The sequence below is a fragment of the Ictidomys tridecemlineatus genome, chromosome 10, assembly GCF_052094955.1.
Source record: "Ictidomys tridecemlineatus isolate mIctTri1 chromosome 10, mIctTri1.hap1, whole genome shotgun sequence".
Lineage (NCBI taxonomy): Eukaryota > Metazoa > Chordata > Mammalia > Rodentia > Sciuridae > Ictidomys > Ictidomys tridecemlineatus.
In genome coordinates this window covers 48,598,165-48,623,486 of record NC_135486.1, presented here as the reverse complement: position 1 = coordinate 48,623,486, position 25,322 = coordinate 48,598,165, and the positions used below count along the sequence as shown (strand labels likewise).

Genomic DNA, 25,322 nt, shown 5'->3' with positions numbered 1-25,322 from the left:
CCACACTCGAGTCTCCACAGTGCCCTTCAGTACCACAGGAGCCCTGGAAGCCTGCCTTCAGAGTCTGCTGTCTGGGACTCAGTAATGTGGTGTTCTCACAGCGACTCTGGGCCACTCGGCCTGTGAAGAAATAGTAAACAAGTGTGGATTTTCCGGCCTGCTCTGCAGAATTCTGTGCAATTTTAAGGAATCAGGCCCCTCTGTTGTTGACACTGTTGCACCTTTTGGCTAAGAAACCGTAAGCCCCAACGACTCAGCGCTGGCATTGAGAGTAGCACAAGCTTCATGTTTAGATGGGAAGGAGGAGGTAGGGACAACTTCCTTTTCCTTCCACAAGGGACGCTTGGCCACTAGCCCACAGGAGGGACACTGCTCAGAAACCACTTCTTGGAACTAGGGGCGGGGATGGGGGTAGAAGGAAGAAAGAGAAAGGGGGTTGAGGAGCAGGGAGGAAGAGAGGGAGGGAATGTGGGCAGAGCAGGGAAGCCAACCTGAGCAAACAGCAGCCGGAGTGTTCCCAAGGCCAAAATGCTGAGAAAGCCCAAGCCGGATCTGCGTGATGGTCGGTGTTCCTGGGTCCCCAGGCTCTCTCCTGGCACTGTCTGTCTCTGTCTCACCTTCGTGGGCCAGATGGGCTTGCTGCAGGGACACCCCCAGTGCCTGGATTATGGGCCTCCCTTTCGGCCTCCACTGCACCTTGAGTTTTGCTCCGACTATGAGTCCTTTGGCTGCTGTGACCAGCGCAAGGACAACCGCATCGCTGCTCGGTACTGGGACATCATGAACTATTTCGATCTGAAGGGCCACGAGCTGTGCGGAGGTTACATTAAAGACATCCTTTGCCAGGTAGGCCTGAGTGTAAACCCAAGGTGAAAAGACGGAGCCAGCTTGGCAATGTGCCTTCCAACCCCAGTGGTAAAGGGTGCTGGGCTGCTGGCGAGTCCTAGGGGGAGGGTGCTTTGGACACTCAGCCTTTTAGAGCTTACCTGCCTGCCAGGTGCCTTGCCGGACAGCAATGTGCTCTGTACACTGAGGCACAGGTGTGCTGAGTTTGTCTTGCACAGGTTCCTCAGAGCTCTCCCTCTGGGGCTCTTCCCCAGGAGCCAAAAGAATAAGGGAGGTATTTTTCATGGAGCTCTCAGAACCACTGCTGTCCATGTCCTCTCTGCAATGATCAGAGAGCTGGGCACAGCACACCTGTGACACTTCCAGAGTATGTGAGAGAGGGATGCATTGGCATCTGCTGGGGTCCAGCCCTTGCTTAGCTGGGTGCTTTGTGCCAAGGGGGTCTCTGGTGTGATGGTAACGGTGGCAGAGATTATGGGGCTCTCTGTGGGGTACTGGCTGCCCAACACTCCAGAACTGGACTGAGAGAGCTTCAAGCTGCTGACAAGCGATGACTCAGAGTTTCTGCTTCTCCAGGCTCATCAGTAGCCAAAATCCACATTTCTGGGAGGCATCGCCTGAGTTGAGCTCAGCCTGGAAACCTGATGTGTACAGGCTGCACACAGACTTTATGGGAAGAGGGTGTTTAGGGGTGCAGGGAGAGAGCTGATGAAAGAAGTGGCCATGAGGAAGGTGTACTCTAACGATGTGACAAAAGTCCAGACAGGCCTTTTATCTGAGACCCTGCTGGGCATTCATGTCCCTTGCTGCTGCCACTATTCAGAAGTGCACTGGCCACCCCAACTCCCTGCATGCTGCAAAGAGAGATTATCTGAGCCCCCCAGAGTCCAGGCAGGAATTACCACTGAGCCTGGCGCAGAAGTCAGCCACGTGGGTGGCACTGCCCCAGGGCTGTACTCTTTCACCTAGAGCACCACCTCTTGCTGTTTCCGCTAGAATTAACTCTGGGACAGCCATGTGGTGTCAGAAGTTGGGCTTTTCTTTTTTGGACCAAGGATTGAACCCAGGGGCTCTTAACTACTGAGCCACATCCCCAGCCCTTTTTATTTTTTATTTTGAGACAGAGTCTTGCTACATTCAGGGCCTCAATAAATTGCTGAAGCTGTCTTTGAACTTGCAATCCTCTTGCCCCAACCTCCCCAGATGCTGGGATTGCAGGCGTGTGCACTGGCACCCTGCAGAAGCCTGGCTTTTATGAGCAATACTCAGGTTGTTTATTTCTGAGAGCTCCCCTGGTGAAAATGTCTCTTCCTTCCAACTTCTCTCTTTGGTGATGTTTTAAAAAGTCACATGCAACATCTCTTTTGTTTTAGAGATTTGAGGAATAAGAGTAATTTCAGCCAAACAACCCAACTCATGTCTGTTAAAATTTACAAGGCACTCTTTCTTCCCCCAGACTTGTAATGTGTTCTTGGCAATGATTCTGTAGGTATTATGAGTTCCATTTTACCAGAATCGTTTGTCCAAGGTTAAACAGTCCTGGGGCACAAATCTAGATGTTCAGACGCCAGATCTTGTGACCCTGTGATCACATCACATCAAAGTATAGTAGCAACAGCACTGGTCAATTAATCTCACCTAAAAAATTTCTGAACTCCAGGAAGCATGAGTTTCAGTAGAGAATTTGTGCACTCGCTGCTGGTGCCCGGTGCCGAAAAGCAGGGTGTGGCATGCAGGAGAGACTCAATAGTTAAGGTGTGCAGTAGAGATGCTGCCTGGGCCTGGGTTTTCTTACCCATGAACTGGAAAAAATGTTTGTTTAGTTATGAGCAACTCTACAAACTCTATAAACAGCTGCATAAAGGTGTGCCATGCTGGTGGTGACATTTCCATCGTCCTTTCTGCTCTTTAGTATTTTGTTCTTATTTTTGTGTCCCTTCTCCCTTTATTCCACCTCCCAGAGTTGGATGGAGTCAGTGAGGTGACACTCAGGAGCAGGTCATTTTGCTTGTTATTACTCTGATAATTATTCTCAGCTGACCCAGACATTCCCAGGAGAGACACTGTGTGTGAAACTCTGGGCTCTTTCTTTTTCTTTGCCCAATAAACAAGAACTTGTTCTGCAATCTATAGTCCAGAGGAAAAAAGAGAAGACAGGGACACAGATATGCATAGAAAGTGGTGCTGCTTCCTTTGTGAAGTGTTGAGAGAGTACAGGCAACTGAGTCAGCCCACAGGTGGGCTTGGAGAGAGATTAGTAATCAGTGGGGTTTGGCTAATGGACCCTCCAAACTGCTCTCCTTTGCCTCTGCCTCTCCAAACTCCACAGTTAATCTGTCTTTCTTACCTCCCAAGGCTCAGTTGCCTCTCTCTCTTTCATCACCTTTGGGAGCTGATTGTCCACAAAATTGTATTCTCACCTAAAAATTTCTGTAAGTCTAGGGAGGTCTAAGTAGCAGATACTTTTTTGGACACACTGTTCATATGTTTTTGTGTAAGGAGTAGTCATATTGCCCAAATGTCATAATTCAAATACGTATAGTTCCCAGTGCAGTGCTTTGAACACATCAGACTCAAATAGTTTTACAAATACCTGAAGAAATTACTAGACATCCAGTCTCTGGGAGTGGTACATTTAATGTCCATTTTGATCATTTACTTTTTAACTGTAAAATATTTCAAACATGGAGAACCAGAGAATGAAATAACACCTCATGTCTCCAACACCCAGATTTAATAAATGAAACTTTTGCCAAATTGCTTAAGAACTGATAAAGAAAGAAAATCTTGCAGACATAGCATTTATAAGAGGAAAAACTGAGAATTTTGATACCATTTTCTCTTTAAAATGTTCATCTAATAACACCAAGTGTCAAGAACTAAGTGCTAAAAATAGTAGAGTGTCCCCCCCCCCTTTTTTGGTACCAGGAATGGAACCCAGGGGTGCTTAATCACTGAGCCACATCCCCAACTCATTTTTATATTTTATTTAGAGACGGAGGTCTCACTGAATTGCTGAGGGACTTGCTAAGTTGCTGAGGCTGGTTTTGAACTTGTGATTCTCCTGCCTCGGCCTCCTGAGCCACTTGGGATTACAGACAGGCACCGCCACACCTGGCTCCCCTTTTCTTTCTGCCTTCCAGGAGCATTAACGGATAAAAAATGTTGGTCCAAGAAATGATTTATTAGTAGTTGGTAATAAAAACTCCAGAATCTGGAATCCAGCCAGGGTAGTGGTGCACACCTGTAATTCCAGTAAGAAGCGGAGGCAGGAGGATCTCAAGTTTGAGGCAGCCTGGGCAACTTAGTGAGATTTCGTCTCAAAAAAAAAAAAAAAAAAAGGCTTGTAGCTCAGTGTAGTGCACCCCTGGATTCAATCCCCAGTACCACAAAACAAAACAAAATAAATCCCCTCCAGTTTTTTTTTTTTTTTTTTTTGGTACCAGGCATTAAACCCAGGGGCACTTAACCACTGAGCCACATACATCTCCAGCCCTTTTATTTTTTATTTTGAGACAGGGTTGCATTAAGTTGCTTAGGGCCTCACTAAATTGCTGAGGCTGGTTTTGAACCGGCAGTCATCCTGCCTCAGCCTCCTGAGTCACTGGGATGATAGGAGCGCACCACTACTGCTGACAGCAGGCTATTTTTTTCTTCCCCTTGGCCATTTCTCCGCTTGCTCCAATTGAGACTGACCTTCAGCTGTCTTCCAGGAGTGCTCGCCCTATGCAGCCCACCTCTACGATGCCGAGAACCCTCACACACCCCTCCGGAACCTTCCTGGGCTCTGCTTTGACTACTGCTCGGCATTCCATTCTGACTGTCACTCTGCCATCTCCCTCCTAACCAATGACCGAGGTCTCCGAGAGTCCCACAAAAAGGACGGTGCCCGCTTCTGCCACCTCCTCAATCTTCCCGACAAGGATTACTGCTTCCCCAACGTCCTGAGGAATGACCATCTCAACCGCAACCTGGGGGTGGTGGCCGAGGACCATGAGGGCTGCCTGCAGCTCTGCCTGGCCGAGGTGGCCAATGGGCTCAGGAACCCGGTCTCCATGGTGCACGCCGGGGACGGCACCCATCGCTTCTTTGTGGCCGAGCAGGTGGGAGTGGTGTGGGTGTACCTGCCTGACGGGAGTCGCCTGGAGCAACCTTTCCTGGATCTCAAGAGCATCGTACTGACCACTCCATGGATCGGGGATGAGAGGGGCTTCTTGGGATTGGCTTTTCACCCCAAATTCCGTCGCAACAGAAAGTTCTATATTTATTATTCATGCCTGGGCAAGAAGAAGGTAGAAAAGATCCGGATTAGTGAGATGAAGGTTTCTCAGGCCGATCCCAATAAAGCTGACCCCAAATCGGAGAGGTGAGATGGACTCATGCAAATGCACCTCTACTGTGTTCTGAAATAATGCGGATCAGCCCTTTGAAATGACAAGAGATGGAACCTTGCTGGTTTTAGAACACTAGCTTAAAATGTTAAACGAATCGTCAATTAATGAGGACAGCCCAAGTTAGACTCTTTAGGCAAGGGTTTTTATGGGATGTGACAATCCGAATTAGAGCCTGACTTAGTTGTCTTCACAGAGGATAAGCAAGAACTAGCAGCCAGAGGGATTGAGAAGTGATTATAAAAAATACAGTGAGCCAGGCACAGCAGCACAGCCTGTAATCCCAGCAGCTCTGGAGGCTGGGACAGGAGGATCGTGAGTTCAAAGCCAGCCTCAGCAATGGCGAGGTGCTAAGCAACTCAGTGAGACCCTGTCTCTAAATAAAATGCAAAATAGGGCTGGTAGTCTGAGGTCGAGTGTTCCTGAGTTCAATCACTGCTTCAATAATTACAGCTTCTAATTATTGTGTGGCCCTTAGATTCCAGGCCCTTTAGCTTGAATGTGGGATCTTGCAAGAAGCTGTGGCATAAGGCCATAACACTAGTGATACGAGATCAAATGATCCCAGTTCTAGCTGACCTCAGTTCATGTTCTTTTCACTCTACCACCCTGCCCATTTCTCCTCTTCTTTCTACCTTGCCTCCTTTTCCATCACAGATAGATTGAAAGATTGGAGAGAGCATGAGGAATGGATAGATCCATCCCTGCTAACTTGCTCAAACAAAGAAATTGAAAGTTCATATAGAGCCAGAGACTAATAGGCAAGAGCTAGAAAGGGAGGGTTGTTTTCCTGACTGTGTCTCAGCTTATGAAATCATGGTTTGGAATAAAAATGACCCATGAAGGAGTTGTAGAAGGAAAGAGGGATCATCTCAGAACCCCAAGCTACTTGCTTTGTGATTCCTGAAGCAGGTCTTGGCTGCTTGGACCAGTCTATTTGGGGTGTCTCTAGAGGATGTAGCTTTAGCTGTGTCAAAGTGAAGTTTCTTTTTCTTTTCCAGGGTCATCTTGGAGATAGAAGAACCAGCCTCAAATCATAATGGTGGACAACTTCTTTTTGGTCTGGATGGCTACATGTACATATTCACTGGGGATGGAGGGCAGGCTGGGGATCCCTTTGGCAAATTTGGAAATGCTCAGAACAAGTAAGATGGATGGAAGCAAGGTCCCTGCCTCCTTAGAGTCAACCTTTGGTATAGTGTTTTGGTTGAGGTGGAGTCAAACCCAGAATGCTTTCTGCAATATATAGTCCCATTTAGGCAAATGAGAGGAACTTTTGGTTTTCTGTCCTATAAATAATATACATCATTTACTTTGGTAGTTAATATTATGGATGCCTAGTGTAAGTTTCAGATACTATGTAAAGAAATATCAGTATTTTAAATATATGTTAATAGGACACTATCCATGAAATCAATCTTTCAATTAACTTTAATCCAATTATGTTACCAAGCTCAGTGTTTCAGGAGTGGTAGGGCCTGGGGACACTAAAAAGTTAATGTGCGTGGTGAGCTAATGTGGCCATGAGTGGTGGCGCATTTCTGCAATCCTAGCGGATTAGGAGGCTGAGGCAGGAGGACTGAGAGTTCAAAGCCAGCCTCAGCAACTTAGTGAGACCTTAAACAACTTAGTGCGACCCTGTCTCCAAATAAAGTATGAAAAAGGGGCTGGAGATGTAGCTCAGAGGTTTAAGTCCCCCCCCCCCCCGGGGTTCAATCCCTGGTAACCCCCCCCACACACAAAAAAAAGCGAGTTAAAGAGAGCTAGTGCATATAGGGTGCTAACTGTGTGTCAGAGATGGTTCCAAATACGTAATGTGTATTTGAGAATTATAATTCTAATAACCTTTGAGGTTAAGAAATTTTATCTATTTTGTTAATTGGTCTATCTTCAGCACACCCGTCACTCTGTAAATATTGTGGAATGAGTGAATCTTATGATATGTAGGTATTATGAGAGCCATTTTACAGACAAGAAAACAGAGGCACAGAAGTCACATAGCAAGTTAAGTGGCAGAACCAGAATTATAGCTTGAATGATCTAGTGCCAGAGTTCACTGATGCTCTGCTGCCTATAAAGGTCAGTGGTTCTTCTCTCCTTTGCACCCAGTCAACACTTGGCTCCCATTTTTCCTAGTATTATAAATATTAAAATTAATAATAATAAAAGCTAACATTTATTGAATGCCATGATTCAGGAATTGCATTAAGTACCATATGCACAATAACTCATTGAACCCAATCACACTGTTAAGTAATGTCACTCTCCTCTGCTTTACAATTGAGGACACTAAAGCCCAGAGATCAAAGTCATTGAAAAAGTCTCCTAAAAGTCTCTGTTCTAAGGCTGGGCGCAGTGGCTCACATCTGTAATCCCAGCAGTTTAGGAGACTATGGCAAGAGGATTATGAGTTCAAAGCCAGCCTCAGCAATGGTGAGGCACTAAGCAACTCAGTGAGACCGTGTCTCTAAATAAAATACAAAATAGGGCTGGGGATGTGGCTCAGTGGTTGAGTACCCCTGAGTTCAATCCCTGGTATCCCCCACTCCATAAACGTCTCTGTTTTATTTGCTGACCCCTTTGCTATCTGAATAATAATAAAACCATCTTTAAAAGCAATGATTAGACCAAATTGTAGAGAAACAGTTTTCATCATTAAAATTAACAATTAAAGCTGCAACTTTTTCAGGGTTATGTGGACCCTTTTGCTTAGTAGTTGTCCTTGAGTCAAAAATAGGGAAGTCTTAACATCCTGTATATATTAAAAAAAAAAAAAAAGGTACTTATCCTTATGTGATTCCCAGCCATATCCTGTCATCATTGTTAATCAGCCCTCCTTGGTGGTTACCTTTGGTCTTGTGTCCATGCTTACCTGAGCCTGATTCTTGGCCTTCTGTCTTTCAGAAGTTCCCTGCTTGGGAAAGTGTTAAGGATTGATGTGAACAGGGCAGGCTCTGACGGCAAGCACTACCGAGTGCCCTTGGACAATCCTTTTGTTTCTGAGCCAGGGGCCCACCCCGCCATCTACGCCTATGGGATCAGAAACATGTGGCGCTGTGCTGTGGACCGAGGGGACCCCATTACACGCCAGGGCCGAGGCCGGATGTTCTGTGGGGATGTGGGCCAGAACAGGTTTGAAGAAGTTGACCTCATTGTTAAAGGCGGGAACTATGGATGGAGGGCAAAGGAAGGGTTTGAGTGTTACGACAAAAATCTTTGTCACAATGCCTCTTTGGGTAAGTAAAAAGCTGTCTGGGTGCTTTCTTGAATGAGTTGAGTGGGTAGCCTCCTGGAGGAATAAAATCCTAGTGTCCTGCAAGTCCTTTAAGTCCTTGCTTGTGTCCTTTGGGACACTGCTTCCCTGAATTGTTCTCCCACCACTAGCCCTAGACACCTTAGTGGTGCTTGTTAAGAAGCATATTTTTGCTGTTAACTCATCAGTCATTTTCCTATTATTCTGTTTCCCTGTCCCAGCCCTAGAAAAAAAGTAACTTTGAAAGACCAGTTTTTGTCTTTCTGATTTCTTCAAGCTAACCAAACTCTTGCTCAGACCATAGGAACACTTGTTCTATTATGAAATGGAATGTTGCCCAATTCTAGGATAAAACAATAAAGCCAATTAAGACTATTTTTTTTAAAAGTAGATTTTGATGCTTAAGGTCAGACATGATAGGTTTGCATCTTGGGTGGGTGGGGGATTGGGATGGACTAGGAATCTGTATTTTAAATAAGTTACCCATGTGAGGTTTGGGCAAACTATTTTCAGATCCACTGGAAGAGCAGAATTGGTGGCTGCATGTTTCTCTTTATTTCCCAAATGGTAACAGCCCAATGAAATGATATTCCACCTATACTCAAGGAAGAATATAATCCCTGAGCATCAATAATCAAGAAGTGTTTTGAAAACCACATCTGGATCAAAATTCCAGTGTGCTGAATCTATCACTGTTTCTTGGTCTTTTTGATTCTTTAAGTTACAAAGCAGTCTTACAGATCCTCACAATACTTTCCATATTCTTAAACTTGACTACTACGTCAACTTTGGGGAGAAATTTATGTGTCTGAATCTTCCACCACACAGCTTTATAGATGGGGGGAGGGTAGGGCTTAGATAATAGTCAATTGGGAAGCTCACAAATATTGTGGCTGGCCTGTTGGAAAAAAAAATAAACACAATCCATTTGTCTACCTGTCCTACTGATGACATGTACTGAATCAGGTAACTGCATTATAAAGCCTCTTTTGGGGGCTGGGGTTGTGGCTCAGTGGTAGAGCGCTTGCCTAGCATGTGTGAGGCACTGGGTTTGATTCTCAGCACCATCTATAAATAAATGAATAAAATAAAGGTCCATCAACATCTAAGAAAAAAAGCCCCCTCTTTCCTTTTAATTTTTTGGTGATGAAACTTACTGTCTTTCCTTGTTCCTGGATAGATGACATTCTGCCAATCTATGCTTATGGCCACGCAGTGGGGAAGTCAGTCACTGGGGGCTATGTCTATCGTGGATGTGAATCTCCAAATCTCAATGGCCTCTATATCTTTGGAGACTTCATGAGTGGGTAAGAAGTGTTGACGTCGCTTTTGCCTTTTTTATTTGAACAATTTTATTGGGTGTAACTTACAAGACTGTTACCATATCCAGCTACTTTAATGTTTTTGTCTGCTAATATTAATGCCTGTGTCAGTTGTGTGTCAATTTTAATTGATCTTTCTTTATTATGGGTTATATTTTCCTTCTCCTTTACTTGCATGGTAATTTTTTATTTAATACCAGAAAGTATTAATATAAGTTTGTAGGTGCTGCATATTTTTGTGTTCCTATAAATATTTTTGAGTTTTGTTCTGGGTCACAGTCAAGTTCCTCAACAATAGTTTGATCCTTTCTTGCTGTTAATATTTGTTAAGCAGTACCAAAGTGGTGCTTTTTCTAGAGCTCTCAATTTCTTACTATTAAGGCAAGGCTTCCTGAGGCTTTGCCCATGTCCTGTGAATGATGCATGTACCATTCCTGACCCCTGCCACGCACTTTCCCTTCCAATTCTCTCCCTTGCTTTAGGTAGTCCCCTCTCGTGCCTGCTGTTGAGCCCACTGATGAGTATTTGAAGATCTCTGAAGATCTTTCTCCGTGTAATTTTCTTCTCTCTATTTTCTGTCCTGAAAACTTTTACTGCTTTGATCTTCTTGGACTCTTAGATCTCTCTTTTCAATTCAGGGAGTCTACTGGGCTCTGCCTGTGTATTCCCTCTCTGTGTTGGGAACTTTCTCAAGGAAGAATCTAGAACAATCTCAAAGCTCATCTCATCTTTTTTCTATCAAGGAAGACACACCTATGCTGCCTGATAGTCAATGTCTTTTTTTTTTTTTAGCATTTTTTTTTTTTAGTTGTAGATGGACACAATACCTTTATTTTATTTATTTATTTTTATGTGGTGCCGAGGATCAAATCCAGAGCATCACATGTGCTTGGCAAGTACTCTACCAATGAGCCCGAGCTCCAGCCCTTGTCAATGTCTTTTAAACCACTCTTATTCTATTTTGTACAGGTTTTGACTCATTAAGGTGGGATGGTAAATCTAGTCCCCATTACTTCATCTTATTTAGGAAAGATGTAGTTATTTTCATCCTTCAATTCTTAGTTGTAGAGATGGTATAGTTACTAATTGGTTAGGTCCTTCATCATTACTTATTAGATCATTAGGACTTCATTTATCTTTATCCATCCCAAAACACATCACCCCTTCACATATCACTTTTTGATATGCAATGATTTTTTTTTTTGGTACTGAGTATTGAACCAAGTGAGCTTAAGCACTAAACCACATCCCTAGCCCATTTTTATATGTTATTTAGAGACAAGAGTCTCACTGAGTTGCTTAAGGCTAGCTTTGAACTCTCGATTCTCCTGCTTCCGCTTCCTGATCTGCTGGGATTACAGGGATGTGCCACCACACCTGGATGATATGCAGTTATTCTTTTTTAAAAATATATTTTTAGTTGTTGATAGACCTTTATTTTATTTATTCATATGTGGTGCTGAGAATCTAACCCAATGCCTTATACATGCCAGGCAAGTGCGCTACCGCTGAGCCACAGCCCCAGCCCTGCAGTGATTCTTAATTGAAGTATATGCCTTAGAATCACCTGGTGTTGGGCATCTTGGTCTTTATAAAACTGTTCAGGCAATTCACTGAGCACCTGGGCTTACCCAGCTTCCTTTTCTTCTTCAGATAGATGCTAGAGATATATGGAGCACCTACTTGCTTCTGTATAGAAATAATAATAATAATAATAATAATAATAATAATAATAATCAGCTAGTTGAGTTTTTTTTATTTGTGCATTATGATTATGAATAATAGTGAAATTCATTGTGACATATTCATGCTTGCATATAACTTAATAATAACAGCTGGTAGTTTTTGAGTCCTTTCTATGTGTCACAACATTGTTGAGATCTTTACATAGCTTATTTTATTTAATATTTGCAGTTTTCTACATGGTAAACTATATTTTCATTACCCTCCTTTTATATATTTTTTTGGGGTATTGGGAATTGAACTTAGGGGCACTTTACTGCTGATCTACATCCCCAGCCCTTAAAAAAAATTTTTTTAGTTGTTGATAGATCTTTATTTTATTCATTTATTTATATGTGGTGCTGATAATCAAACCCAGTGCCTCACACCCCTAGCCCCAGCCCTTTTTATTTTTATTTTTTTATTTTGAGACAAGTTCTCAACTAAATTGCCTAGAGCCTCACTAAGTTGCAGAGGCTGGCCTAAAACTTGCAATCCATCTGCCTCCGCCTCCCCATTCACTGGGATTACAGATGTGCACTACTGTGCCTGGTTCACTTTATAATTTTTTTTTTCATTATATAGATTAGGAAACTGAGGTTTAGAGATGTTGGACAACTAGCCAAAGGTCATAGAACCAATAAAAAATGAGTTTTTTTAGATGAACACAATATTTTCATTTTGTTTATTTATTTTTCTGTGGTGCAGAAGATCGAACCCAGTGCCCCACATGTGCAGGGCAACTGCTCTGCCACTGAGCCACAACCCCAGCCCAAGATGAGTCTTTTGCAGTGGTGCAGTCTTCTCAGGGCATTAAACTTATAATAGAAAATGTGCTTCCCCATCAAGGATAAGTGGGTCTGAAGTATCACTGAAGCAGCTTTTTGGTTCTTCTATGTGGGAGGCTTGTTATTGATCTCTTTGTGGGAGACCTAGCCTTGGCACTCAATGATTGCTGATTCTAGGTGAAAAAACATCCTGCAGAGTGGAAATATGGATTCCTAAAATACAAGGTTTTATTTTTCATCTAGTCGACTTATGGCTTTGCAGGAAGATAGAAAAACCCAGAAATGGAAGAAGAGAGACATTTGCCTGGGGAGCACCTCGTCTTGTGCTTTCCCAGGGTTGATCAGCACCTATAGCAAGTTCATCATCTCCTTTGCTGAAGATGAAGCAGGTAATCCATGTGCAGAGTGGTTTGATGTCTGCTTACGTTGCTTAGATTATCACAAGCATCGACTGAACATTTATTATTGTTGTCACTATTTATACAGTAAATACTGCTTCTACTTTTATTATCATTTAATCATCTCTTTTAACATACTGGGTACTCTTCAAAACACTTCATGTTTTCCACCTTAACTAGTAACCACAACACCTCTGTGACATAATTATTAGGTTCATTTCACCAACAAAGAAACAGGCTCAGGGGTAAAGTGCTTGCCTATCATGTGCAATGTCGTGGGTTCAGTTCCCAGTACTGCAAACAAACAAACCAACTGGGGATTGAACCCAGGGCCTTGTGCATGTGAGGCAAGCACTCTACCAACTGAGCTATATCTCCAGCCCCTCCTTCTTTATTCTTAATCACAGTTACAGAGCCATGTGCAGGCCAGGGGGCCAGACTAAATGGATTGTGAACTCTTACCCTCCTGGGATGGCCTGGCAGAAGGGACCTCTTATGATTGGCTCACCAGCTCACCAGTTGGCCTGACCCTGCCAAGAATTTGTGAGTAAGGGAGAATTTATTTCCTGAGAAATCTGAAGAAAGAGTAGACAGCTAGGTAGATAGGAAGTGGCTAGGTACATGTTAATGGCATCATTGAAGCTAGGCATGGGCTCATGTATGAGAGGGGAGAAGAGACACTCAGCTCTAAAAATTTTCCAAGACTTTATTCATTAGAGAACTGACTTTTAATTTTAGCTTCACATTATGTTTCATTTTGAGAGATTACACTTCCAAATTTTAAATAAATTCTGTTTTGTTTTTATACAGGTATGTATAGTGATCTTTTTAGTATTTGGCACTGGATCTAGACATGCTTAGAGGCAAAGAAGATAATAAAGTTCTCTTTTAGAGTCTCTTCCAGTCCTGGGATTCTCTGTAGGTGGACATCAGAGCCTTGAAGAGTTCCTGAATGTTTGGTTTCTTTCCACTCTGAGCCACGGGGTGGCTGTACAGGATCTTTACTTGAGTAGAATTTATAAAGAGATCTGTTAGCTCCTAGATTCTTTCCTCTCAGCCAGCAGATGAGTAGATAGATAGTTTGAGATTAAGGTTTTATAGAAGTAGAAGGCATTTTGGAAAGTTCAAGCCTTTTTAACAGAAAAACACCAGTGTGAGTTCCAAATTAGAAGTCCAAACATGTAAGAAAGGAGAGGACCGACAGGCAGGCAGGAGGATGGAAAGTGTATGATTGTGGATGAGCCCCCTGGAGGGTGGACCCCCCCAGAGGCAGGGCCACCCAGGAACACTGGGCAGCCATCTTAGGTAACTATTTTACAGGAGGCCACAGACCCTTGGGTTTGGTGGTTTGCTTTCTTGAGCCTGCAGGCGACTCAGGAGAAAGCAGGAAGTTTTGGAAAACCAGTCAGTACATCTGGCAAACAAAACTAAGTGTCCTTGGCTGAATTCTAGGAAGTGGACTTGCCAGATGTTTGCCCAAGGGCAGCCCTGAAGCCAGTGAGAATCTTCCCCAGGCAAATAAATTCCTCCCAGAGCTGGTGAGTTTTTTTGTTGTTGCATAAATGAATTTGTATTTTTTGCTGTTAGCATATTCTTTCCACTTGGAAACTTTTTTTTTTAAATCTTTTTTAAAAATTTTTATTATTTTATGTTATCACTCACCAGCATTAGGTGAATTATTTTTTAGTGGAACCAGAACTCTCTCTCAACTAATGCCACAGTTTACTTACTGAGCTCAGAGTTGATAGCTAGTATAAATAAATAATTGCTGTGTGAATGGCTGATGTGGGACCACCCCTTGCTGTTTTGATTGATTGGATTTCTGAATGTCAGTCACCTAAGCTCATTTCCAAGAGGGCTGACCAAAGTAATGATGTTTGCAGTTAATTCATATTGCATGTATTTTGTTTCAAATGATATATGGTAGTTTTTTCTCCTTAAAATAGATACTAAATTGCTAGAGATGTTGAACAATTTTTCATATATTGGTTGATGGATTGTATTTCTTCTTCTGTGAAGTGTCCTGTTCCTTAGCCCATTTATTGATTGGGTTATTTGTGGGTTTTTTTTTTTTTTTTGCTGTTAGGTTTATTGAGTTCTTTATATAGCCTAGAGATAAATGCTTTACTGGAGGTGCATGTGGTAAAGGTTTTCTCCCACTCTGTAGGTTCTCTCTTCACGCTATTGATTGTTTCTTTTGCTGAGAAGAAGCTTTTTAGTTTGAATCCATCCCATTTATTGATTCTTGATTTTACTTCTTGCGCTATAGGGGTCTTGTTAAGGAAGTGAGATCTTAGGCCAGCATGGTGAAGATTTGGGTCTACTTTTTCTTCTAGTAGGTGCAGGGTCTCTATTCTAGTGCCTAAGTTATTAATCCACTTTGAGTTGAGTTTTGTGCAGGGCGAGAGATAGAGGTTTAATTTTATTTTCTTACACGTGGCTTTCTATTTTTCCTAGCACCATTTGTTGAATAGGCTGTCTTTTTCTCCAGTAAATGTTTTTGGCACCATTGTCTAGTATGAGACAGCTGTGCTTGTGTGGGTTTGCCTTTGTGTCTTCTCTTCTGTTTTGCCAGGTTGCTCACGACTAAAACACTCAGGGGTCACTCCAGGGGAACTGGGCTGCACGAAATAACCACACAAGAGACAGAAATACCTTTTTCTTTGGGGGTGCTGTGACGGCTCCTTTGACCTTAAGGGCCTGCAGAAAGGGGAGGGGAGAGAGAGAGAGAGAGAGAGAGAGTGCGCGAGCGAGAGCAAAAGAGCCCACACATGTTGACCCCTTTTATTGAGGAGAAGCTATTCAAATGAGGCAAGGGGTCAGGTTTCAAGGGGCTAAGTCTAGCTTCACGATGTCTACTGTCAGCAGGTTGACTGACATCTAGGAAGGCCACACCCAAGGGCAACGTAAGAGAAGGGGACACCCAAAGGGTGTTTCCATGGAACATTCTATCCCAAACAGGGCAAGGGGTAATATCACAAAGGAACAGGTGAGCATAGGAAGGCATGCCCATGCACAAAGACACAGTCGCTTGCACCCTAAAGATTGGGGCTATCATCTCGGTTACCTAGGCAACCAGATCATAGAGTGACCAACGAAATGATGATGCCACACCAATCAGAAGGAGAGACAGACGCAGTCACGTGCTAATCGACCTCCCACACTGTTTCACTGGCCTATGTGTCTGTTTTGGTGTCAAAACCATGCTGTTTTTGTTACTATAGCTCTGTAGTAAAGGTCTGGTCTTGTGATGCTTCCTGCTTTACTTTTCTTACCAAGGATTGCTTTGGCTATTCTGGGTCTCTTATTTTTTCCAAATGAATTTCATGATTGCTTTTCCTATTTCTATGAAGAATTCATTGAGATTTTAATGGTTATTGTGTTGAATCTGTATAATGCTTTTGATAGTATGGCCATTTTGACCATATTAATTCTGCCTATCCAGGAGCATGGGCAGACTTTCCATCTTCTAAGGTCTTCTTCAATTTCTTTTTTTAGTTTTCTGTAGTTTTCATTGTAGAGGTCTTTTACCTCTTGTTAGATTGGTTCCCAAGTATTTATTTTATTTTTTGAGACTATTTTGAATGGGGTAGTTTTCCTAATTTCTCTTTCAGTGGATTCAACACTGATGTATAAGAACACTTTGATTTATGAGTGTTGATTTTTATATCCTGCTACTTTGCTGAATTCATTTATTTGTTTTAGAAGTTTCCTGGTGGAATTTTTTGGTTCTTCTAAATATAGAATCATGTCATCAGCAAATAATGATAGTTTGAGTTTTTCTTTACATATTTGTATCCGTTTAATTTCTTTCTTCTGTCTAATTGCTCTGGCTAGAGTTTTGAGGACAATATTGAATGAAAGTGGTGAAAGAGGGCATCCTTGTATTGTTCCAGAAGAATACAATTAATCAACAAATATATGAAAAAATGTTCAACATCTCTAGCAATTACAGAAATGCAAATCAAAACTACTCTAACATTTTATCTCACTCCAGTCAGAATGGCAATCATCAAGCAACAACAAATGAACACCCACACATTGCTGGTGGGACTGCAAATTGGTGCAAATACTATGGAAATCAGTAGGGAGATTCCTTAGAAAACTTGGAATGGACCCATCATTTGACTGAGCTATCCCATTCCTCAGTTTATACCCAAAAAACTTAAAATCAGCATACTACAGTGATGTGGATAAATCAATGTTTATAGCAGCTCAATTCACAATAGCTAAACTATAGAACCAACCTAAGTGCCCTTCAACAGATGAATGGATAAAGAAAATGTGATATGTATGTGTGTGTGTGTGTGTGTGTGTGTGTGTGTGTGTGTGTGTGTGTCTGTGTGTGTGTTATAGAATATTACTCAGCTTTAAAGAAGAATGAAATTATGGCATTTGCTGGTAAATGAATGGAGTTGGAGAATATCTTGCTAAGTGAAATAAGCCAATCCCCCCAAATCAAAGGCTGAATGATTTCTCTGATATGTGGATGCTAATTCATAATGGGGGTAGGCTGTGGAAGAATTGAGTTACTTTTGATTAGGTAAAGGTGAGTGAAGGGAGGGAAGAGGATATGGTGATAGGAAGGATAGTAGAGTGAAACAAACATTATTATGTTATATGCATGTATGATTGAACTGATGTGATTCTTCTACAGCATGTACAATCAGAAAAATGAGAAATTATATTTAGGTATGATATACTAAAATGCATAAATGCATTCTGCTGTCATGTGTAACTAGTTAAAACAAATAAAAAAATTAGAAAAATAGATACTAAAAATATCAATTGGAAACTACAGTTAAAATTCACCTCTGTTGGGCTGGGATTTGCTTCTAGAGTGCAAGGCCCTAGGTTTGATCCCTAGAAAAATAAGAAAAAATAAATAAAATGAAGAAAATTCCCTCTAGTTTTGTTTCCCCTTAACTACACATGGGAAGTCTACGGCAAGTTGAAGATGTATAATTTACACTGATGGTAGTTACGTGAAGGGAATATGCAGCAGAACAGGGTTTTCGATTCTCCTTTGAGACCAGGAAGTCTTTGATGGTTTGGAGGGACTCCTGTTGGAGAATGACCCAGGTTACATGTGGACTTAAGAAATAGAGAAATAAGAAAGTAATGCTTTCTTATTTGATCAATTGTGATCCCCATTTTATGAATGAATAACTATCTGGAGGTTTATTCAGATTAGGAGGTCACCCAGGCTAACAAGCTGGTAACTGGTGTCATCAGAATCCACAGAATTCACACCCAGATCTATCTAACTGTGGGGCTCATCTGTACTGTCCCTCACAGATAATTACAAAGTCAGGTGGAATGAGGTAGGTACTGTGGAAATGGAATTGATGACGTTTTCTGAAATTTAAACAGAAGGATATAGGGAGAAGTGGGGCACTTTCTAAGTGATATATGAGAAGGTGAATGGAGGTGATTTTTTTTTTTTTTGGTACTGGGGATTGAACTCAGGGGCACTCAACCACTGAGCTACATCTCCAGCCCTATTTTGTATTTTACTTAGAGTCTCACTGAGTTGCTAAGTGCCTCAACATTGCTGAGGCTGGCTTTGAACTCTTGATACTCTTGCTCAGCCTCCTGAGCAGCTGGGATTACAGGCGTGAGCCACCTCGCCTGGCATGGAGGTGATTTTTGGAGGGCAATGAGAAGAGCCAGAGGAAAGGCTGAAGAATAGGGAAGGTCACGAGGAAATAAATGGTCCAGGGAGTGAAGGAAGGGGGTGGGGGTGGGGGGACAAGAGATTGAGGCTGAGGGGAAACAAAACAGAAGACAAGCAACCAATAATGGTCCTTGGTCTATGGATGGTGGATTTCCAAGTCTCAGAGAATCTTATCAGTATGGAGGGCTGGGTCAGGGGGAAATGGAGATTCACCAAGGTGAAGTTTCACAGTGCAAAGAGATGATAAAGGAGAAGGCTGTCTGGTTCTGATGGACCACCCTCTGAGCTGGTCTTTGTGTGTGTTTGTGTGTGTGTTTGTTTAACTGTGGATTTAACCCAAGGGCATCCTTTCACTGCATCCCCAGTTCTTTCTGTTTTTTGTTTTGAGAAAGGATCATTCTAGGTTGCTGAGACTGATCTTGAACTTGTGGTCTTCCTGCCTCAGCCTTCTTAATTGCTGGTATTACAGGTGTGTGCTGCCCAGCTGGGCTCTGAGCTGGTCTTAGGATTCAAAGGTGGATTTAAATCTCAAGGAGCTCACAGTCCAGTGAAGGCTGAATCAGGATTACAGAGTTCTGTTCTTGGGGCTCACTGCATTTGAGGGCCATTACCTCATTTCATTTTCTGTGCCTGCATCCCTGTTTCAGCCCTGCTGATGACCTGTTATTTGCTTGTCTACTCAGGGGAGCTGTATTTCTTGGCCACCTCTTACCCAAGTGCCTACGCACCACATGGATCTATTTACAAATTTGTTGATCCTTCAAGGTAAGATTTGGTGTCATTTCTTCTCAGGCACATTTTTATTAATTTTTATTAACCCTTTTCTCCATGACAGTGACCTAAAAACAGTGTTCACTTCCCAAGAATTGCCAAAAATGATCACAAAGTACATCTATGCCCTAGAAGAGAGCAGTTTGGGCAAACAAGTGAGTAGGATAATGTGTCCCTGGGAATTATGGGCTCCTTGGGAAATGGTCTTGTTGTAGTTGGAAACCAGGACCTTGAGGCATTACACGGTGACTGGTCTATCCCTCTGGTGCCTATTTTTTAAAAGATAGTCTTCTGGAGATTTCTGTCTGGGGGCAATATGACGACAGGAATACACCCCCAACCACCTGAGCAAGTATTGCTACCCTGTCTGCTGGACTTGGTTGAGGTCTCAAGGTATTTGGCCAATACCTTCAGCAGTCAGCTTTCTTTCTATTTCCATCTGACCTTCTCTGGAATCAGTGGTAGTATCTCATCACTTGGTAGATTCTTTTGTTTGTTTGTTTGTTTGTTTGTTTACTGCTGTTGCTTTACCCACTTCTCTCAGAGTCTAACCATCTTCCAGCAGAACAGATCAGAGCCACAATCCAGTTTCTCATCGGTGAGGTTGTTGAGTCTGGTCAGTGTTTCTGCCCCTGTAGGGTGAGGCAGTGTGTCCACACTGAGCGGTCTGGGTAGTGCACTGCAATTATCTCAGGAGTTTTACTCAAAGCAGGAAGATCTACCCAGGAATTAATCACCTTACAGATGGACCTGTAACATGACCTTCTGAGGCTCCAGTTCTCCCAGATGTGATTGGTGTTCAGTAGCCATTAGGCCTATGTGCAGGGCTTAGGGGCCCTGCCCAGTTCAGCTTGTATTTAACTGGGCTCTGGGGTTGTGTGTTCCTAGAAGTTCCTAGAAGAGGCTCAGTCCCCTAGGTTGTGCCTGTGGGGCTCTGCTGAGAATGGAGAGCAAGTGCCAAGGGGTGAACTTGATACTGGAGTGTCTCTGCTTCTGTGCATACATCCCCTGTACTCAGGGGAGGGAGAGATCTCCAGCCTTTGAAGTGCTCATGCGAGTTGATAATGCCTGGGTGGAGGGTTCTGGTCTTTCCACACAAAGGTTTCCTGTGTGAATCACTTTTTCTTTCCTTTGGTAGTTTCCTTATTTGGTTTGGAGGTAATTCAACTCTTTCAGAAGAACAGCTGTAAGAGGCCAGACAGAAGGTAGTAGTAAGGCCTCTCCCACCACTGAAGACATCTCCTCACTCATTCGCCTTTTTCTGCAGTGGCATTTATTGAGTTATTACAATGTGGCAGGCTACCCTCAGTGCTGTGCATGCACGTTCTCCTGGAATGGTGGCAGCATCCCAGTGAAGCAGGTTAGCAGCTCAGTCTAGGCCTAAGGAGACCTAAGCCTAGGCAAGTTAAAACACTCCCTTAAGCTGGCTAGGAAGTCCTGGCTCAAGATAGGAACTCAGTTCTCCTTTGGGATCAGTTATTTCAGCTCTGCTTACTTGGCTCAGTTATCATTACATGGACTCACACAGACTTCTAAAGCTGCAGTGGGCCAGACTCAGCTCTGCTTGCTCATTCAGCCTGTCTTTACACTTCGTGCACCTGTCCCGGCGTTCGGGGTGGCATGGATGGATTTCTGTATCCTTCCTTTCTTTCTGACTTTTCCTCCTGCCCTTCCTTTAGAGGTAGCCAAATACCGTGCTTGAGAACAAGGACCCTAGAACCTGGTTTTGAATTTTGGCTTTGCCTTTGACTAATCTTGTGACCTTGAGCCTGATTCTTAGCCTTTTAAGTACCTTAGTTTTTTTTTTTTTTTAAATGGGGATAGCTGGGTGATGTGGTACATGCCTGTAATCCCCAGAATTTGGGAGGCTGAGGCAGGAGAATTGCAAATTCAAAGCCAGCCTCTGCAACTAGGCAAGACCCTGCCTCAAAGTCAAAAATAAAAAAAAAGGGCTGGGGATGTGGTTCAGTGGTTAGGCACCTCTGGGCTCAATCCCTGGAAACAAAAATAAATCAAAACTAAATAAATAGGGCTAATGATGGTACCTATCTCACAGGGTTATTATGAGCATCCAGTGAATTAATATTTATTAAATATTTAGAATAGTGCCTAAGCGCTACAAAAATACTTCCTAAATAATTCAAATTACTTCCCCCCCCACCTGGGCTAAGGATGATGCTAGCAAAAGGGAGATTTGGAGTCAGTTAGAGAAAAAGTGGGGATTGCGTGGGGGTGGGGTGGAGACTCAGCTCTGCTCTGCATAATGGGAGTTCTCACATTGCCCAAAGTCCATTCTATTTCAGAAGCTGCACCCAGGGATGAGCAGTTTAAGAAGGAGTGTGCTGCTGGACAGAGAGGCTTGCATTACATAGGGCTCTGCCATGAATTTTGGGAGGGATTTTCCTTAAAGGGGAACCTCCACCACCACCATCATCTGGTGAGCACATGTCCTGTGCTAGGCCTTGTTCCGAGTGCCTTTTTTTTTTTTTTTTTTAAATCTCATTCTTTGTTAATCACTTATAGTACACCAGGCACACAGCTCTTATTTAATCTTTGCCATATCCATGTGAGATGAGTAGTATTTTATAGTTTGCATTTTATAGGTGAGAAATTAGCAAGGCTGATCACCAGGATGTGAACCTGATTCTGTCTGTCCCCAGGTCCATATTCCTAACCCCACACTGCACTGTCTCCCAGGTCCCAAGTCCTGTGATGCCCATGCCTTTCTCCTCTCCCTCTGAGCCTGTGGGGTATTCCTATTCCTTCTACCCAATCCCCAGCATAAGAGAAGGATGACTCCAATTCTTGCCAACATAGGCTTTTCAGTGATCTTGATCTCCTGGTTACATCTTCACAGTTTTCCGTCCTCATCCTTTCTGTCTGTGTTTTTAGGCGAGCACCCCCAGGCAAGTGCAAATATAAGCCATTGCCTGTGAAGATCACCAGTAAGCGAATCCAATTCAGGCCACTTGCTGGTGAGTGCCTCTTTGAGTCTTAGGTAATCAATCTTGACCTTGAGCTGCAGGAAGAGCCCTCAGCAAAGACACTATAAACACAGGGTGGAGGGACTTGGTTTCTCTAAGAGGATTGTCTCTTGTTGCTCAGTCTGTATCTCCCTTCGAAAAATCAGAGTGGGAGAGACACCTGCCTCTACTGTGACTAATTGCCCTCTAGTCATTCATTTGGTTTTTTCTTTCATTTATTTATATGGCCATATATTCATTCATCGGGCATCAGTTATTTAGTGCTTACTTTGTGATGGGCACTGTGGTAAGCCCTGGAGATACAGTAATGGACCTATAGGATGTCAGAGTCAAGTGGGAGGAGGGATGGCAAATAAGTAAATATAGCTCTGAGGTTCCCTTATATAAGTCCAGGGCATTGAGAAGGTACCCTAGTTAACTTGAGGAATTTTTCCTCCAGACAAAGTGGGTAGACAGGAAAGACTTACAGAAGATGGATACCATCTTAAGGGAAATATTCCAGAGCTATATATCTCTGGAGTGACCCTATTAAAAAAGGAGGATATGTAGATCAAGGCCATTGAAGGGAATTTTTGTATTCACAGGGGTTTGGGGAGCTGAGGAAGGAGGATTGCAAGCTGGAGGTCAGCCTCAGCAACTTAGTGAGAATTTGTCTCAAAATAAAAATAAAAATGGATTGGGAATGCAGTTCAGTGGGAGACCAGCCCTGGATTAAATCCCCAATACTACAAAAAACATTAATAAAAAGAATTAGGGTTAAAGAATCTGTATGAAAGCCAGGTATGGAGGTGTGTACTTGTAATCCTAGTTACTCAGGAGGCTGTGGCAGGAGGATTTCGTGGGCCTGGGAATTCAAGGCCAGCCTGGGCAACATAGTGATACCCTTTGTCTTAAAAAAACTCAAAAAGTTAATTAAAAAATCCTCATGCAGTTTTGAGTTTTCTGGTTGGTGCTTCTTTTATAGTTATTTTTAGGATTTAGATTTCTCACTCAATATAATGCTTGTCTCCCAGTAACAGTCTTGGACTTGCTAAAGGAGCAGTCGGAGAAAGCTGCTAGACAATCATCCAATGCCACATTAGCTTCTAGCTCACACCAGGCTTCATCTCAGAGAGGCTTCTCCAAGAAGCCTGCTTCTCCCACAAGCAGTAAGAAGATGTCACAAAGGCCTGGTGCAAAGAAGAAAGCCAGAGTGTGGTCCCCGGGCCCCCAGGGGAAGAGGAAGAAGAACCTACAAACCCACCACGGTGGGATGAAGCCATTGGCAAAGCAGAGGCCATCAGGCAGAGGTCTCCCTTGATGCTGTGGTCAAGGTAGCTGATGGAGATGCAAGAGAGGACTACCCCACGGAGCCAAGTGGAAACTGCTGCTGAATGTGGGCCTTAGAAATCTGGGAAGTCTGTGTGGATTTGGGGGCAGAGCCCATGTGATTTTTTTCTCCCTGGGAAATCTCACCATCAACTGAATGAAGGAATGCACCTTGCCCGTATGTAGTGCTTCTAACAAGAGAACATATCCCACCTCACCTGGGCTATCCATGCACCAGTCTGTCAACCTGCTTGCAATCCCATTGGACGGCCCAATCTTATCTTGTTAATGTCTTCAACTTGAGATAATAAATCAATATTTACTTAAACTCACATAAGTCCTTTGATCTCCTGGATATTTGTTTGGCATTAGGAAATCTAGCATGCCTCACCAGGCTTGGCCAAGAATCATACTGTGTTCTCCTCTCACATCCAGGGATCAGGAGAAGGCCTGTTAGGGACAGGCTGGTGTTCTCCTTTCCCCAAGACAGAACTGGCTAAAAGTAGACTTACTTCTAAATATCCAGCCCCTCCTGTTTGACCTTAGTGAAGGGCACAATAAACATACTACATTCTACCATTCTGCCTGAGTACTTCTTATGAGCCAGATTTATATATTTCATCTTGAAATCCCCACACCTTGCTTCTTATGTGTTGCCATGGACCTCTGTTGAAGAGGAGGAAGGTGCGGCTTACCTGACCATGGTGGGGAGGGAACAGAAAACAAATTGATTACAGTTGGACTTGAACCAACTGCTGTGTATCTGCCTCCCTGGAGGGCCTTCAATGAAGGGGTTGTGGCTTTTGAATGAAGTACTGGAGAAATTAAGAACTTAAGAGAGGGCCAGGCTTGATGGCACAAGCCTGTATGTAATCCCAATGGCTAAGGAGGTTGAGGCAGGAGGATCATAAATTTGAGGCCTTATGCACTTACGATGTAGCAAGGCCTTAAACAACTTTGAGAGATCCTGTCTCAAAATAAGGGGCTGGTGATGTAACTAAGTGGTAAAGTACCTCTGTGTTCAATTCTCACTACCAGGAAAAAAAAAAAAAAAAAAAAAAAGGAAAATCTCTATGGGCTAGCAAAGTCAAAATGTATTCAGACTTCAGCTTTCATATAGCCTAGTCTAGGGTGTTGAAAAGTTCAGAAAGTCAAAACATACATATATGCAAGTGCTTGCTCTTTTCAGAGACCAGTATGGGGAGGAACAAGAGGAGATGTCTTGGTTGCAGGGAGATGGAATTAGAATGCTTCGAAGATCTCCTTTTTAATAATTCTGTTCCTTTGATGGTAGATCTGGTATTAAGGTATCTGTGAATCTGAAATGACTTTTCAAAAAAGCATTTGGTGTTAGTGAAGTTCTGACACATTTTTCATAACTATGGATACTTTTTTTGTACCACTATGTCCTATTTTCCTTAGGCACTCAGAACACATCACCTCCACAGCATTCCTAGCAGTAGACTGCCCAACCACAGAAGAGCAAAATAACCAACAAAATATGAATGTGTTTGAGTGTGTTTCTTCAGAGCTCAAAACTTGTCAGCCAAGACACAAAGTCTTACAGTTGTAGAACTCTTGGTTAACTCAATTTAAAGAGCAAGTTTCTTTGCTCTTTGCAGAATTCTAAAATTATGTTGGGGAGATAGTTGATTTCATCTCAGAGAATTTGATGCTTACTTCTTGCCAGGTGCAGAACTCCTGGAGACCCACAGGTGAAAAGAGTTCACCTACAATTGTTTGTCTAGTGTGAGCACAGGTTAAGAATTAACTTGAAGATGAGGTCACAGGACTCTGACACACTAAACCTGCACCATTCAACAGAAAGATAACCTGAGACCTTAAAGGGAGCCACAGATGTA

The 25,322-nt window shown here is 42.9% G+C and overlaps 1 protein-coding gene across 1 annotated transcript; it reads left to right on the top strand.

The window, feature by feature from the left end:
- The first annotated feature begins 528 nt into the window (after window positions 1–528).
- Hhipl2 (HHIP like 2) lies at window positions 529–23,797 on the top strand. Its single transcript, XM_005335852.3, has 9 exons — window positions 529–846; window positions 4,560–5,212; window positions 6,239–6,382; window positions 8,142–8,473; window positions 9,671–9,797; window positions 12,566–12,711; window positions 19,081–19,162; window positions 22,061–22,143; window positions 23,166–23,797. Exons 1-9 carry the CDS (start codon window positions 529–531, stop codon window positions 23,450–23,452), a joined length of 2,172 nt encoding a protein of 723 aa, XP_005335909.2. The 3' UTR covers window positions 23,453–23,797.
- The last annotated feature ends 1,525 nt before the right edge of the window (window positions 23,798–25,322 follow it).